Consider the following 17720-nt stretch of genomic DNA (forward strand, 5'->3'; position numbering starts at 1 on the left):
AGGTCCCCCACACTGCAGGTCCGAGTGTCTCACAAACTGGGGTCGGTCTGTGAGGTAGTCCAGGATCCACTCTGCAGGTCGTACTCCACACCAGCCGTCTCCAGCTTGTCCCTCAGGAGCTGATGGAGTTGAAGGCGCTGGAGAGTGCATTTTGTAATATATGTGATGTGATGTATGTAATATATTTAAAGTATATGATGCGGTGCAGAACACGACACAGGCAGACACCGGTCAGATGCTTTATATACGTCATGTAATATATGTAATATACGTGATGTAATATATATGTGATGTAATATATATAATGTATATAATGTATGTAATGTATATGATGTATATGATGCGGTGCAGTACACGACACAGGCAGACACCGGTCAGATGCTTTATATACGTCATGTAATATATGTAATATACGTGATGTAATATATATGTGATGTAATATATATAATGTATATAATGTATGTAATGTATATGATGCGGTGCAGTACACGACACAGGCAGACACCGGTCAGATGCTTTGGTCGAATGCATTCTCGGTTTATTGGTTTAGGAAGAGTCTTGTTGAGTTACAAAATGCACTGTAGAAACAGCCTCTGCTCAGTGCCTTTATCCGCACACATTTTTTTCACCTTTTATATTTTTTTGGTTTAAATTTTCCTTTTTTTGTTTTTAAAAATAGAAGAAAAAGAAACACATTGCTTTTAAAAACATCTATCTATATATATTTTTACATATATATATACTTTATTTTCTTATAGTATTTTTTATTCCTGAAGTTGACTGTTACCCACATAGTGGCATGCACATTGCACATGCAAATCTGTTTTAAATACTCCTCTTTTCTTGTGTCGCATGTTTTCTTTCCCCGTCTCGAGTGTATGGTTCTGTGGCACTGGTGAACCTTCACGATGACATGTGCAAACATGAGAGATGAAGGCTCCAAGGCGGCCATTTTGGATCTCAGCACCAACAAAGTCAAGCGGCCTCTGCTTTTAACCCTTTGTGTACATCTCCATACGTGTACGTTTGTGACTAAGAATACATAATCCTGCCTCTTACGCTGTAAGTAACATGGAAATAGAGTGGGGATTTGTTTTGCATATTTTCTGGAGAAATTCTAATTAAATATCATCTTTTAGAGTTATTCAGGAGGTTTTCCAAGTGTAAAAATACATGATACTATTTGACACACTACAATACTTTATGGATTTTGTTTAGTTCAATACAGAATCATTTATATGTGGCAGCAGCGTTTTATCTGTCACGATCCTCTGGTTTCTGCTCGTCCAAAGGGTTAAAGAGCGAGGCGGAGTTTGTGGAGTTTGTGGAGTTTGTGGAGTTTGTGGAGTTTGTGGAGTTTGTGGAGTTTGTGGAGCTGCACATCACAAGGACATGAAGGTGTGAAACATGAGTCTGAAAGTGACGAGAGGTTTACTGTGGAGCAAAACGACAACTGTGAAAGAGAACACACAACTGAGACAACACGACAGACCGCGGCGTCCAATTCACGCCCGACGCAGGAGTTGGACGTCTGTACATTTGAAGGCCGACGCCCCGGACGCTCGTCCAAAAGATAAACTGACCAGCAGACGAGCGTCCGGGGCGTCGGCCTTCAAATGTACAGACGTCCAACTCCTGCGTCGGGCGTGAATTGGACGCCGCGGTCTGAAGGATTAAACCATAATTATATCAAATATCCCGATATCAAGTGTGTAGGTCATATTATTACAGCGCCACCAGGAGGACAAGATGAGACAGCGGAGGACAAGATGAGACAGCAGAGGACAGAGATGAGACCGCAGAGGACAGAGATGAGACAGCAGAGGACAAGATGAGACAGCAGAGGACAGAGATGAGACCGCAGAGGACAGAGATGAGACAGCAGAGGACAGAGATGAGACCGCAGAGGATAGAGATGAGACAGCAGAGGACAGAGATGAGACAGCAGAGGACAGAGATGAGACAGCAGAGGACAGAGATGAGGCAGAGGACAGAGATGAGACAGCAGAGGACAGAGATGAGACAGCAGAGGACAAGATGAGACAGCAGAGGACAGAGATGAGACCGCAGAGGACAAGATGAGACCGCAGAGGACAAGATGAGACAGCAGAGGACAAGATGAGACAGCAGAGGACAGAGATGAGACAGCAGAGGACAAGATGAGACAGCAGAGGACAGAGATGAGACAGCAGAGGACAGAGATGAGACCGCAGAGGACAGAGATGAGACAGCAGAGGACAGAGATGAGACCGCAGAGGATAGAGATGAGACAGCAGAGGACAGAGATGAGACCGCAGAGGACAGAGATGAGACAGCAGAGGACAGAGATGAGACAGCAGAGGACAGAGATGAGACAGCAGAGGACAAGATGAGACAGCAGAGGACAGAGATGAGACAGCAGAGGACAGAGATGAGACCGCAGAGGACAAGATGAGACCGCAGAGGACAAGATGAGACAGCAGAGGACAAGATGAGACAGCAGAGGACAGAGATGAGACAGCAGAGGACAAGATGAGACAGCAGAGGACAGAGATGAGACAGCAGAGGACAAGATGAGACAGCAGAGGACAGAGATGAGGCAGAGGACAGAGATGAGACAGCAGAGGACAGAGATGAGGCAGAGGACAAGATGAGACAGCAGAGGACAGAGATGAGGCAGAGGACAGAGATGAGACAGCAGAGGACAGAGATGAGACAGCAGAGGACAGAGATGAGACAGCAGAGGACAGAGATGAGACCGCAGAGGACAGAGATGAGACAGCAGAGGACAAGATGAGACAGCAGAGGACAGAGATGAGGCAGAGGACAGAGATGAGACAGCAGGGTCACACCGCCACCAGGAGGACCGAGAGGGTAATGCAGGTGAGAATGTGATGCAACAAAGGGTCGACCAGGACTAAAGTCTAAACTCTCGGACTAATCTAGAACTAAACCAGGACTAAGGGTTTGTTCACACTGGTCTTGCTTTGAGCTCTTTTAAGTCCTGATAAGTTTGATATTATGTTTGTGTTTGAACGCACAGAACGTTCACATCTGCACAATCACCAAATGTCAAACGGTTCTAAACTAGAAACAGAAGTATGTAGTAGTGTTATACTACAGCTTCTCCAAGTACTCTGGATCTAGCCATAGCTCAGTTGGCATAGACGTATAAATGTTTTATGGTAATTGTATTATTATTATTATTGTCTCATTTTACAATTGACAGAAATATTGTGGTTGGAATCATGAAAAGTTTGTCAGAGAAAAGCGTGAAGACACAGATGGGAAACAAAGAATGAGAGGGAGACGTGAATTTTACCCAAAGTTTATGAAGTTTTTACAGAAACGAACAGGAAATGAGTGGAGCGGAAACAGGAAGTGATGTCAGAGGAGGAGGAAGGCACTGAGGAACCCGTGGCGTGAAAAAGGACGAGATCCGCCTCGTCATTCAAAACCGGAGGAATTTAAACGCACAAGAAACAACTGCAGCCACAAATATTTAAATATAACAGTTTGATATATGTAAAAATATGGTCCAAACCCATCGTTGACCACATTTAGGTCAAAGCCTCGGGAAAAGTCACAATTTTAGGGTTTTGTTTTAGATATGAATTAGCATAAAACTGGCGCATGAGCTAAAGGCTAACTGGCTTTAAGTTGATATTTCTAATGTTGTGCTTCTTTTAAGAATTGGGTGAGACTAAAACATCCTCTTTTACATGTCACAGGTCAAATATACATACGGCAAACATATTCTAAATGCTTCACGCTTCATTTGTGTCTGAAGGAACGTTTGATTTGACGTAGCTCCAGTTAGCATCGCATGTAGCATGTCTTTGGTCAGGAGTACCAAACTGTGGGATCATCTTATGTGAATGTTCCAGGTTTTTAGGGAAAACCAAAGAATCGACACAGAAAGAACATTGCGGTTTGGGAATCGCACCAACGACCTTCTTAATGATGCCGAAGTGGCTCGGCGTTTGACTTCACGTGTATTCATAAATGTGGCTGCAGTTGAACACAGTCTCACTCACGTTCAAACGAGTTCACATTCATCACTTTTGTAAGAACATTTGCAAAAACAATAAGCGCGTTTTGTTCCGACAGTAAACGCCCGAGTCTCGCGGCGAGCTCCGCCTCCAGCGCCCGAGTCTCGCGGCGAGCTCCGCCTCCAGACCCCGCGACCCGACGTGAAGATGGATGGGATGAAAACATGGCATCTGAAATGATGAGCTACACCAGTGAGTCCAGTGCCATTGAAATTGTGTAGTATAAGTTACGACCTCCAGCTGCTGCCCCCCGCCCCGTTCAGTCTGCTTCTTTTTTTTTTTACCCATAATCCTCCACTCTCGCTGCCTTTCCTCCTCTGTCCTTGGTTTAAAAACTCTCTCTCCGTTTTCTTCCGGCCTAGACGCACACGCATGCACACATCGATAGTGCTGTACAAATGGAGCTACGTACCTAACGGCAGCGCTACGTACTGTACAAGACAAAATAGAGCCCTTTTTAAATGTTTGTCGACACAATTTCACAGAAGTGGATGTGGTTGTCCAAAACTTTGCCCCAAAAGAACAATCTCTAAACATGACAAGTGTTTGGGAGAGGTTTGCTACCAACCCGGCGGGTCGGGGGGGGGGGGGGGGGGGGGGGGGGAGGAAACACACACGCAACATGCGACTGCAGTGTTGTGTGGCGGCCATTTTGGAGCTGCATGTTTACATTGGGGGCGAGCGAGTGCGGTTCGGATGGAGGAGAGATGGCGCCTTTTGGACAACACACTTTGAGGTGAGTGTTGGTGCGCGGCAGGAGCAGTCGGACCGAGACACGGAAGCCAACCTGAGGCGTTTGAGCGCAGAACAAAGGCTTTTCCATCAAGACCAGTAAACAACAACAACAACAACAACAACAACACCTAGTCCCCATCTGCCTGCGAGTCTACCTTTATTATTAAGCCTAATTTCTCACTCTAGAACGTAAAATGCAAACTGAACGTAGCTTATTGTTGCTGCTGCGACTGTGCAGAGCTCAGCTAGCCTGTTGCTAACGGCAGGGGGAGATAAAGGACACTTCAACTCAGTTTTCTTATTTAAGGAGTTCAAATGTGTCTGTGATAAATGCGTGATGTCGTTTATCTGCTTTTCTACTCTGCACTTCAGTCTAGTTTTTGCAGACCACATATTTAATTGCAGTCGTTTTATATTTACTTTAGCAGCTTTGTCACATTCAGAGGAGTTTTGAGCTCCTAATGGAGAACGTTTCATTGCTAAATTTCCAAATATAGAGATTCTATCTGCATAACTTCTCTAGTAATTTAAAATGTATTGTAATTGTCGGTAAAGTCAGTGTTACGATCGAAGATGTTTGGAACGTTTCACATGAGCTATTTCAACTCACTTTCTATCTCAAGCCTTTTTCTAAACCAAACGGAAAAGTTTTGTTTCTACTCAAGCGTCAGAGGCGTGTTTCGTGTCGGCCGAACAGATGAACATGAGTTAGTAAATCGGACGGTTGGTTCAGGTTACGTCAGATGCCATGCCGTATAAAACCATACGAGATTTCACTCCGCAGCCCTACTCTGTCGCTCTCTCTCTCCCTCTGCCGTGGAGGGCCCTGAGTGGTTTTTCTGTGCACCTCTGTAAACCTCACACACCACCTGAAGTTTGTGCCACGCCTCGAAAGAACGAGGAGCCAGGAGCATTTACACCGATGGGCCGGAGAAATGGCTCTTAAAAGAGAAGGAACGACGGGACCAGAGAGTAAGAACTTTACCAGCCTAAAAACCTGATTTGTCTTTAGAATTGGACCCGTGTTGAAACGTCACGGGGTTAAACCTGAGCAGATCTGACCCAGGACTCAAGATTTGCTATAAAGTTATATTATCTGCTGAAAAATTAAAAAACTTGCCGTTATTTTGTTCAGTTTGAGTCGCCAAACACGTTGTTAATAATACTCGATGCATACTATTACTCACGTACAAAGATATTTACTGTAAAGTCACGTTCATTTACAAAATAATTAGCTCAAAATAGGATCTACGCCCGCAACGTTCCATTTGCCGATTTAAAAAAAAGCGATTGAAAGTTTTGGGGGCGACATTTCACGAACTCTGCGAAGCGTTTGGAGTCCCGCGTCGCGTCCTTCTCCTTTAAGTCGTCTAAATGTCAGATGGATGTGTCTCTTGGCGTCTCCTCTGCGTTTATGTTTAAGGCGTTTGTTTCGACCGCGATGAAAACCGATGCGTTTGTTTCAGAAGGCACTGCTTGGAGCTTCTCCGCGCGCGCCAGCCGCCGCTTCGCCCGACGAAGCGCGTGCTCACCGTCGCATTACAGCTTTTGTCCTATAAACGTGAGGGCGAGGAGGAGTGGGGCGGGGAAGAGGAAGGGGCGGGGCAGGTCGGCAAGGGGGCGGGGCTAAGGGGGACGAGGGGCAGCCACAGAAGTTCATGTCGTGTGCAAAAAAAGTCTTCACATTTTCTCTGCAGTTTCAACCTCAAAAATAACACTGTCCGGCGGCCGTGAGGTCTGCATAGGTCTCACACATGTTTTGGGGTGTTTGCAAAATAAATATTCACCTTTGTCTATTCACTTCTATGGATTTATTTCTAGATATATCATCTCTATAACTCTATATTTTCTTCTATAGCATGTATTGAATATAATTAGATGTGACTAAAAGTAGCTGATGCTGTTTGGTGGGAGGAGGGCGAGATTTGGGGTGAGTTTTCGAGCGCTGCTACAAGCTCATCTCTGTAGAATCCTGAGGAGTGGGCGGGGCCGGCGTTGACACAGACGGGCAAACGCTCGGACGACTGAGATGGGCAGGGCGCTAATGGCTGCGTCCAGGCTAGCTTTGTGGCTGTGTGACGACTACTCGGTTTGCTACAAGGACACGACAGAACCATGCCAATTTAAAGTTTTGTTTTAGTTAAATTGTTAAATAAATGTGCTTAGATCAAATCAAATCAAAATACCAATTCAGAAATGTGAGAAATCCTGCAAACTATATTGGAATTCTGAAAAGAAAAGCAAACGTGTAGCTGCATTTAAAGCTAATTTGAGTAGTTAATTAGTCAAAAATACATCATCAACCAAACAAAGGTTGAAATATGGAGACAGAATGCTTCTAGATGGAGAATATTTACAACTAAAAATATTTATTGATGAAATTCAGTAATTGTCTCTACATTTTGTGACGTGTCTTAGAGACTGTTACGGTTATCAAAATATGACTAGAATAATTTTTCACTGTCGATACGATTAGTCACGTAATTGTTGCCGCCCTCGCAGTCAGTTGCATTATACATTGTAAAATTTAAAGTTTATGCTTCTACAGTGCTGCGACTTTAATACTTTTGTCCAATTTAATTCAAAGTGTGGAATTGTAATGTTGTCTAATCTGTAAGAATATTTAGATTATCAGTGTGCTAATACTAAACTAGCCTGGATGTAGCCTGAAGCTTGTCGTGTCAAAAGGGGAAAAGGCATGATGAGGATGTGTGCTGAAACTGCCCTCTGGTGGCAACAAAAAGTAGAACATCACCACTGTAAAATACTGACTGACACCAACACTGTACCATCAAAACTGTGCTGTGACGTCGTTTGCCAAAGTCCAGGGGAAAGATACTGGTTTTGCTTTTTTTTACATGTGTTTTTTTGGCCTGTAGGTGGCGCTCTCATGTCCGTTCGGATGTAGGATGCACAAAACTCTCGCACATTCGCTCTGGGTGGATGTTTGTTTTTAGCCCTGGCCGTGCTCGGAGATCGATCTTTGGGTTGGCGAGATCGCGGTTCCCTCTCTCCCCTGACCTCCAGCGCTTTGCAAGAGTGTTAAAAACGGCGCCATGCTACAACACGTGGCGCTTACAACGACGCTAGAGAGGTTCCTGAAACGTTAAGAAGGCCTCAGGACAAAAGTCGCCTTTGGAAAGGGAGGAGAGCCCAGAACAGAATGCATGTAAACAATCATGGACGTTAGCATACTCCGGATAACATGACACAAGTCTACAATAACAGGTCTATCAATCATCAACAATTCATCATCATTGTCATTTTGCATTGACACGGATATCATTATTCATAAGACTATCATCAACAATAAGAAATCAAGTGTGGAAAAAGTTCGCCTTTCACTCGAAATCTCATTTGATCAGGTGAAACAAACGTGGAGGACGTCAAAACGGAAACAAAATGGCCGCCTTGTGTCGACAGCTCCCGAATAAATATGGCGACCCAGAATTTGTCTCAAAAAGGACGTCGTCTTTTTTTTTCTTGTTTTTTTGCTACAAATATTTGGCAATTGTCAAATGGCACGTGTGATGGACAGGCAGTGACGTTAACAGTTAGAAGCAACAAATCGTGACCGGTTTTGTCCGTGCTGGTTCAAACATTAGCCAGTGCTAGCGTGCGCTCGTACGGTTGTTACGTTGACGCTAGCTCGAACGAAAATGTAAGTCGTCGACGTCAATGAGCTGAATGTGACAAAAGATGTTTGCTTTGGTGCAACTCAGCGGAAGATATCTGATGACGAGAGATCAAGTGAAGGGCGAACGTCGTTATAAACTTAAACATTTTCCTATTAAAGAAAGCCCCTAGGTCCCACCCACAGCAGAAGAACCTCCTCTCAAATATGTATTTAATCAATCATGCAGGATTCCATCAATTTTTGGACTTGGAAAAAGATCGAAAGGAGGCTGAGCGAATGCAACAGAAGAACCAAGCTCCAAATGTCCCCAGAAGAACAAGAAGTAATACAAGAAATCGTGAAGAGAAATCCTCTTTTCCCCGTTCCCCTCCGCCCCGTCCAGCCGCGTGATGTCACTTCCTGTCAGGTGACCACTCCACATGTGCTGGGTTGAGTGGCGGAGGAGGCTTTTGTCGCACGCTGCCCAATGTTTAAATGGACTGCAAAATGAACAAGTGCAGTTCTCGAGTATCAAAGAAGATTTTATGGCATTCCGTGTTTTTTCCCCCCCCGAAGCAATTGACCAATCAGAGCTTTAGATTTCTGAAAATTAGTAAAAGCTGTTAGTGAGAACAGTTTGGCCAGTGCAAGTCTTAGTAGTAAACTTTCCCTCAAGCAAAGCTGTTTTATCATCAGTCGCCATGGTTACCGACTTTCCCCTGTTTTTGTTTATCGTGCAGCCCTTTGACCCGCCTCCTCCTGCCACAGACAGGAAGTGATGTCACCACAACGCTGTCACATTAGAAGTCTTTAACAGTAAACAGAGATGATAAAACTCATCAAATATTGGCCAGCGCTGTGATTGGCTGGTTTTTGCAGTAATAGGCGGAGCTTCCTGGTTCTGTCTCTTTTGGAAAAGGAAAAGACAAAGTGGTTTTTCTCCCTTTTTTCATGTCAAAGTCTTAACTTCATTGTTCAAGTTTGATTTTCGGAGGCATAGCTTGGCGTTAAGAGAAAGAGGAGTCCTGGCTTTTGATAATTTATTTTCCTAAATTCTATTTCAATCTTTGCAGCAAAACTTATCTGAAGTCTGAATCGAAGTGCTCCTTCAGGGCGGCGGCGGCCATCTTGACCTGTCTGCACCGTGCTGAGAGCAGAGGATTCTGGGAACTGTAGTTCTGACCCAGGACATCCCCTTCTACCATCATGTGCTGCTTTTTCACTGATTTAAGTCTTTTTAAAAGGCTTGTGGCAGCACGGCGACCCGACGCCCCCTTCTTCAGCTCAAAAGAGTCTAAATGTAAAAAGGGGGCGAGCCGTGTATCACATTAGCATGTTAGCACGTTAGCACGTTAGTGGCTACTCCGGGGTCAGCACCAGTCGTCCTCGTCTGTTTCGCTGTAAGGTTCATGGAGGCCCTTTCGGGGGCCTCTGGGATGGGGCCCTCGGTGGTGTGGGGGGGCTCCCGGAGGCCCGCGCCTGTGTGGGGAGGGCGAGGACGAGCGGTACCCATTTGGGACCCTACGCGTGTGGGGTGGAGGAGGGGGGGCGTGGCGCGAGGTCCTTGGGGAGCGGGGATGGGGGTTTCCGTGGGACAGGCTCTGTTCATAGGCCGGGGGCTCGTAATCGTGCTCATAAAAGGGTCCATCTCCCTCTAGACTGTCCCCCGGAGGAGGCCCACTCCAGCGGGCGCGATGGGGTGACCGCGGGGAGCCGTGCCTGGACGAGGAGCCTCCGTGGTGGGGAGAGCCGTGGCGGGAGGGCGGCCGGTGGTGATAGGCCCGGTCATGATCCGGAGGGGAGAAGTGTCGGGGGGAAGGCGAGCGCAGGCGCCCAGGAGCGGGTGGGCCGTAGTTGGGTTTCCTCACGGCGGGGGAGTAGGTGACATGGGGCCGGGGCACGGCGGGCGTCTGGGGCAGCTGCCTGCGGCCCCTGCGAGGGGTACTGGTCCCAGAGGTGGACGGAACGGGGCTGCCGCTCACAGAACTACTGCCCTACAGCAAAATGTAAACAAGGAAAATCAAACCGCACAGCACGACAGCAGCACGAGAGCATTAAGACAACAAGGCAAAAAATCCACATGAGAAGCACAGCGCCAGAACAGACAGGAACAGACACAAGCATAAAGTGGACAAAAGAGAGTGAAATATGTCATTAACAAGTCTTCACAGGGTTTAGCTACAGAACATAAAACTCTCACTAAAGGTTAGATTCCTTTAGCTGCTTCTGATTAGCAATAAACATGATATTTTAGCTCAAAGTTACAACTAGTTTCTAAACCCCTAAAGCTGTCGCTCCGCGGGTCACTGAGTCCCACCTGTCTGTGGCCCCTTCCATCGGGGCCCTCGCTTGGGGACCGGGACCAGTGCCTTTCTTGGGGGTGTCTGTTGGGGTAGTCATGGTAACGGTCTTTGTCGAAGGAGCCGTGGTGATGGTGGTGATGGTGGTGTCTGCGGTCTTTGGTCCGACCTCGGTCTCTCTCGCGCTCTTTAGGCGGCAGGTCTCCAGACTGAGTCGTGGTGCTCAGGTCTGTGCCCAGGCCTGGCAAAACAATCAGCCAGTTCAATCCAGAAGTAACATGCAGAGGAAAAGGAAGCGTGGCGGAGGCGGAGAATGCGCAGTAAGAACAGCACTTGTAGGCTATGTGTCCTGATGACGTGGGACTTACTCTATTTATGATTTTAACAGGAGCTGCACCAGTTTATTGAAGCCGAATTAGAGCACTCTGGTCTGGATATGATCCCCAGAAGAGCCTTCTCTGTTTGTGGACAGAGCTCTTCAATCACAGAGTAGATCAGTGGTCCTGGTGAGTGGAGCTCAAGAAGCCAGTTTTACACCGGTCATCTTTAAATAAAGAATGAAATGTTTGTGGACATTTGTGTTAAATGTTACAAATGTAACTGTGTTTCTATGAATTCCAGAGCCTAGTGCTCAAGGGTTCATCACATCTGTTTCTCTGATGTCTATTGTGTAAGATAATTCATATAAGCCAGCCAGGGAAGTGCAATCGCTCTTTTTTCAATGCGAAGGAGTGACGACTCTACTCCGAGCTCCTCTCTAAATAAGAACTTACGTGTGCTTGTGTCTGGGAGCTTTAGCATTTTCTTTCTGTACAAAAGTGTGCCACTGTCTATTTCTTCTCTTGTGACTAAAACACATGTATGTAATATGTTTAGTGTTCCGATGCAAACAGTGAAGGATAATATTACTTTAAACTAAGTATCAGCTCAGGATAAGATCAACTCTCTCACCAGTGTCGATGTCGGTGTATCTGGTGAGCGACCTCTGGCTGGTCCGGTGGCTTCGGTCCCGGTGTCGTCTGGCTCCTCCGCGGTGGCCGTCCTCGGACACCTCGCGCTCCAGAGAGTAATCCTCCAAGCGTACGTTCCTCCCAGAGCGCCCGTGCACCAGGCTGGACGAGGAGCGGCACAGAGGGCTGGAGTCCGGCACCGACTGTGGAGAGAGCCGGAGAGACGGTCAAGACGGTCAAGACGGTCTAACACAAAGCGTACGTTTCAACAGAGAAAGCCCCGTCTGTTCCTAAAGTTACCAGGATGTTTAATTAAAATGCACTGGTTTTGGTTTAACCAGAAAAGTCATATGCAATTAAGAAACGTAAAACGAAAAGTTGTGTTTTTAGTGTTTGAGAGGAAAAATCTGCGAAACATATTCCCCACAGAAAGGCTCCAACTGTTAAGAAAAGTTATAGCTCGGACTCAGGTATCTTGCCATTAATTAGGCTTTATCACAATGCAATGTTATAAAGGTTATGATAGAGGAATAATTTCCATTTGCTATAAAAAAAACAAAAACGTACGAGTAGATTTTTAACAACAGTGAAATATTCTATATGTTAAATTTAACAATAGAAATATAATACTAAAATATATACTATAATTTCAAGGTAGGAACAGGCAGGGCTTTTATTTATGTGCTGACGAATTTGCAAAGGGTTTCTTCATTCTGTTAAAACATCTTTTTACTCCAAACCCCAGTTCATCATGGGTTTCGGGTTTAGGGTTCATCGAGATGGATCGGTTAAACAAAACAATCGCAGTCCAAGAGTCACAGCAGACGAAAGTCCAAGCATCAAACCGAGCCCATGCTTCTCCTTCAAAAACAGGTGCAGGAAAAAGAGAAGAACCAGCAGAACAAGCAGAACCAACAGAACCAGCAGAACCGCCAGGCGCAAGGCGAGGGCGGAGTCGACCATGCCTCATGCAGACTGCCTCGCCATGATAGACAGGACCAAACTGATCAAACTTAAGCACTCGGGTGATGTGATTTTGTGGTGAACCTCCTGGAGTTTTCTTGGACACTAAATATTTACAGTTTTAGGGGGAGTAGAAAAAGCTTCAGTTGTAGTCATCTGGACTCAGTTTGAAAAAATAGACGTTTCGACTCTCATCCAAGAGTCATTGTCAATAAAAGAATTTAGATCGAGAACTCCGATATTAATACTGTTCTGTGGTAAGACCCGCCCATTGGGAGGAGCCTTCCTGAAGTAAAAAGAGTTGTTTGTTTCAACAGAAACTCCCCCCTTGTATCTACCGAGCCTATTCAGAATCTTAATGGGCTATTAGAATCCTCTTTGTCTTTGTGAGACCCTGGCTCAACCACCCTGAGTACCTGATTAGCATCTAAATCACCTGGTACTGGTCCTCTATCTTTCCAGGGGTTCAGTATACCATTATAAATAACAGGAAGATTAAACCTAAGCCCTCCATTTCTGTTTAAAGAAGGTCTTTCTTTTTTAACAAAAATAGCTTCCTTGACTCCTCTTTCAAACCATCTTTTCTCCTGCTTAAAACCTTCACCTCACCGTCTTCAAACGAGTGATTAGAGGCTTCAAGATGGAGATGCACGGCACTCTGTGGTCCTGAACTTGTATTTCTTCTGTGCTGATAAAGCCTCTTGTGTAGAGGGTGTTTTGTCTCACCTATGTAACGTTCTTTACAACTTTCTTCACTGCATTGGATCGAATAAACTACATTGCTCTGTTTTTGAGTCGGCAACTTGTCCTTAGGGTGAACCAGTTTTTGTCCTGCTAAGCAGGACAAAAGGGAAACTGAACAGAGAAGGAAGGGTGTTTCTATCCCTTATGTGTCTGGCTTGTCGGAAAAACTGCAGAGAATTTTTAGACAACACGAAGTCCCTGTTTATTTTAAACCAGGAAACACTTTAAGACAAAAACTGGTTCACCCTAAGGACAAGTTGCCGACTCAAAAACAGAGCAATGTAGTTTATTCGATCCAATGCAGTGAAGAAAGTTGTAAAGAACGTTACATAGGTGAGACGAAACAGCCTCTACACAAGAGGCTTTATCAGCACAGAAGAAATACAAGTTCAGGACCACAGAGTGCCGTGCATCTCCATCTTGAAGCCTCTAATCACTCGTTTGAAGACGGTGAGGTGAAGGTTTGAAGCAGGAGAAAAGATGGTTTGAAAGAGGAGTCAAGGAAGCTATTTTTGTTAAAAAAGAAAGACCTTCTTTAAACAGAAATGGAGGGCTAAGATTTAATCTTCCTGTTATTTATAATGGGATACTGAACCCCTGGAAAGGTAGAGGACCAGGACCAGGACATTTAGATGCTAATCAGGTACTCAGGGTGGTTGAGCCAGGGTCTCACAAAGACAAAGAGGATTCTAATAGGCCATTAAGATTCTGAATAGGCTCGGTAGATACAAGGGGGGAGTTTCTGTTGAAACAAACAACTCTTTCTACTTCAGGAAGGCTCCGCCCAATGGGCGGGTCTTACCACAGAACAGTATTAATATCGGAGTTCTCGATCTAAATTCTTTTATTGACAATGACTCTTGGATGAGAGTCGAAACGTTTATTTTTTCAAACTGAGTCCAGATGACTACAACTGAAGCTTTTTCTACTATGGAACACGCCTGGACGAATGAGGGATTACACCGACACGTTTTAGGGGGAGGTGTATCTTGTAAATGGTAGATATGATTCCAGACAATGACAGAAGCACATTGACACAGACATGCCATTCTACTGTACATCCATTTGCTTCAAAGATCCTTCATTCAAGAAGCAGAACCACTACAGACAATACTTAGGGTGAACAGCAGAGGGCACAAGCCATGCACTAGGAACATCCCTCTCACATCCTCTCTTTTGCTGCCCCAAGTTTGACCCCAAGTGCAAAAGGAATTTTACACCAGGGAAGTGGACACAATTCAAAATAAAGATAAATGATATCTCTCGTCCAGCAGTGGTTCAAAGTAGAAAAGGGTCAAAGGTCGTCAGCTGGACACTGTTTATGAAACTGTGACATTTTGATATCAATCTGAAAGTCATTTTCAATCAGAGATCATTCTTGTTTCTCAAACCAGCACCTTCATATTGAAAATAACAATCAAAACTTTTTGATTCCAAACAGTTCCTACCAATAGTACATGGTGGGTTATTTGACGTAATTTCAAAAAGTATTTTCAGTTTTATAAAATGTTAAACTTAATTACGTAAGATTTGTTTTTTTGGGACATTTCTGTCTTTTTTACAGGCATTTGCAACAATCTGAGAGGGACGTTCAGCATGTTTTTCAATCCAAACATGATTTGTCTCTAAACCAGCAAAATGTTTCCTCTGGATTATACACCGAAAACTTAAAAAATGTTCCGTATGTGACTCAGACGAGCCGAGTGCTCTTTATAAATGGTTTTATGTCCCTGTGACGTCATGCACCACAGAGCTCCAGCCAAACAGGCTCAGATCCAAACACTCTCCATGCTCTGCAGCTGCAGCACAAGACTCATGACAACTGCATTTCAGAGCCACTTCAGGACACACAAAGCAACAACCACATGGACTACATGGACTACATGGACTACATGGACTACATGGACTACATGGACTACATGGGCTACATGGACTACATGGACTACATGGACTAGATGGACTACATGGGCTACATAGACTACATGGACTAGATGACCAGGCTACATGGGCAAAAGAGGGAAAGAGAGAAGGATAGAACAATGGGAGAGAGAAAGAAAAGGAGATAGAGACGATAGAGAGCCAAGCAGGTTGTACTGTACATACACTGTAGTTATTTCCTCTGGGCCTGTGTCTCCTCCGCTGCAGAGCAAAGACAACACATGACAAACCAACGCAAAAAGACATGGATCCCAAAAACACAACCACCAAAACAAAGGAGAGGAAAGAGAGAGCAATAGAGGAGAGGACAAAAGCTTCTGAAGACAGCATTGACAGAACTTGGCCTCATGAACATCACACTGACATTTGAAAACTAATGTACTTCCCAGAAATGTGGGAAGCACCAAACTGCCATTTTTGTGTGTGACTCTTGCAAGGATAACATGTAATATAGTTTCCTTTTATCTGAAGATGTGGTGGCAGTGACGGTCTAGAAGGTGAGTTCATACTGTTACAAAGTGAATATTGAATTGGCCAAAGAGTTCAAAGTGTTGGAGCAGACAGAAGACAGTTCAAACCGGAAGAGGACAAAAGCTGAAGCGGGAGGCAGCGGCCACTCGAACACAACACTTACCGAGACACGAGGAGCGCTCTGAAAAGCAGCAGTGTTAGACAGTCAGTGACCGCACCGCTGACCAGAGGCACACACAGGACAAGCTGCATTTAAACGTACAACTGCGAAGACTATAGCCGACCTTCAGGGCTAAAAAGAAACTATCTAAAACTCCAAAAGCTGGAAATATTGATAGTTATACAGTATATATATACAGTGTTGGTCAGTAACTGAATAAATGTACCGGCGATGCATATTCACAAAGCCAATTTAAGATAAGATAAGATAAGAAAAGATTTTCCTTTATTGTCCACACATGGGGAAATTTCGTAATTTATAGTGACTGTATTCTGGTTGTCCTTCTCTAATTTGTGATAAAAGGTTCTATTATCTTATAAATAAATGTATAACCAAAGGTGAAACAATACAGTTTTAATCCTATATTGTGTTTTTACACTATAGTATAATGCTTAGCATGCAGTATTCAGAATACAGTACTCTGATTGGACCATGTGACAAAATATGTTACAAAATATGTTTTATTGCAGGTATTCAGTATTCTGTAACATGTTCAAAAAACGCATACAAAAAATGTATATTTTTCAAATTTCTTGAAAAACAGTAACAGTAAAATGCTACTGAGGAAATGTAATTAATTACATTCAAAAGGACTAATAAATCACACAATTGTATCAATATAAATCTAATAGTCTTTTCACCAATTATTTATTACCTATTATGCTGCCAATAGTGTATATAAAACTGACTGAAACGTGAAAACATTGAGCTAACAGCCAACATTGAGCTAACAGCCAACATTGAGCTACCAGCTAACAGTGAGCTAACACTGTAATGCTGAGCTAACAGCAAATAGTGAGCTAACGCCTACCACTATAACAATGAGCTAAAAGCTAACACTGAGCTAACAGCTAATAATCAGGAAACCTAACAACAGAGACTTGATGAAGAGATGATGTTACAATGATCAGGCAGCGACATTGATGGGAATTTAAGTGACCAGAGGTTTCACTGGAGAATACATCGCAGATTCATTTCAACCAGTTTATGTGAAAGATTCAATTTAAATATTAGAATAATTTATAGATCACTTTGGAAAAGACAGCACAGACGAATGGACCAGGGGAAAATAAGACTGCAGCTACAAAGCCTTGTTCACACTGACTCCAGCATGGGGGAGGTCTCAGGACCCGGGTCCGGCCAGTGATTCAAATATGTCTTGCCACACTGACCTCAGAGCACTGTTGCTCCAGGTCCGGGAGAATTTGCAAGGTGTTTTCAGGCCATGTTCTCATGCGAAACTGTGGGGCATTCTTCAAATACCAACCGCAGTGCAATGTAACAGGCAATCTGCAAGTGACCCGCATGGGGCCCGAACCACACCCGCACTGGAGTCACAGGAGTCATTATTCAACACAATTCATAACCCTAACCTGCTTACTGAGAGGAAGAAACAGGATTCCCACTCTGCCACAGTAATGCTGCGTTCCAGTTCTCAGAGGTCGAACTCTCTGTGTTTCATTTGTCAAGTCAGTAAAACAACGAGTGCACAACGGTAAGACGAGTGTACAACAAGCAACTAAAGAGAAAATAACTCAATCAAGATCAATATTGTAACTGATGGATATTGAACTTTATCCAAAAGCAGGTTAGATTTTCCAATTTGGACAGTCTTTGGGGGTCTGAAAAGTTGAAAAGTCCTTGATGAAAGGTTGTTCCAGTGTGGATTTACAAGTCAGTAAGTCCAAACCCTGAGAACAACTGGAACAGGGCAGAACACAGAGAGGACATGCAAACTCCACTCAGAGATAT

General features: G+C 44.4%; 1 protein-coding gene across 1 annotated transcript in view; it reads right to left on the reverse strand.

The window, feature by feature from the left end:
• Nucleotides 1-8951: 8951 nt before the first annotated feature.
• Nucleotides 8952-17720, reverse strand: part of cacna1ab (calcium channel, voltage-dependent, P/Q type, alpha 1A subunit, b) — a 196529-nt gene continuing 187760 nt past the window's right edge. The window contains exons 48-51 of the mRNA XM_072464008.1: nucleotides 15443-15478; nucleotides 11634-11835; nucleotides 10700-10923; nucleotides 8952-10376 (exon numbers count right to left, since the gene is read on the reverse strand). Of these exons, the coding sequence (XP_072320109.1) occupies nucleotides 9753-10376; nucleotides 10700-10923; nucleotides 11634-11835; nucleotides 15443-15478 (1086 nt within the window). The 3' untranslated portion in view covers nucleotides 8952-9752. The remainder of the gene's footprint in view (nucleotides 10377-10699; nucleotides 10924-11633; nucleotides 11836-15442; nucleotides 15479-17720) is intronic.

The sequence above is a fragment of the Eucyclogobius newberryi genome, unplaced genomic scaffold, assembly GCF_026437365.1.
Source record: "Eucyclogobius newberryi isolate DKJ021-1_F unplaced genomic scaffold, fEucNew1.0.hap1 SCAF_4, whole genome shotgun sequence".
Classification (NCBI taxonomy): domain Eukaryota; kingdom Metazoa; phylum Chordata; class Actinopteri; order Gobiiformes; family Gobiidae; genus Eucyclogobius; species Eucyclogobius newberryi.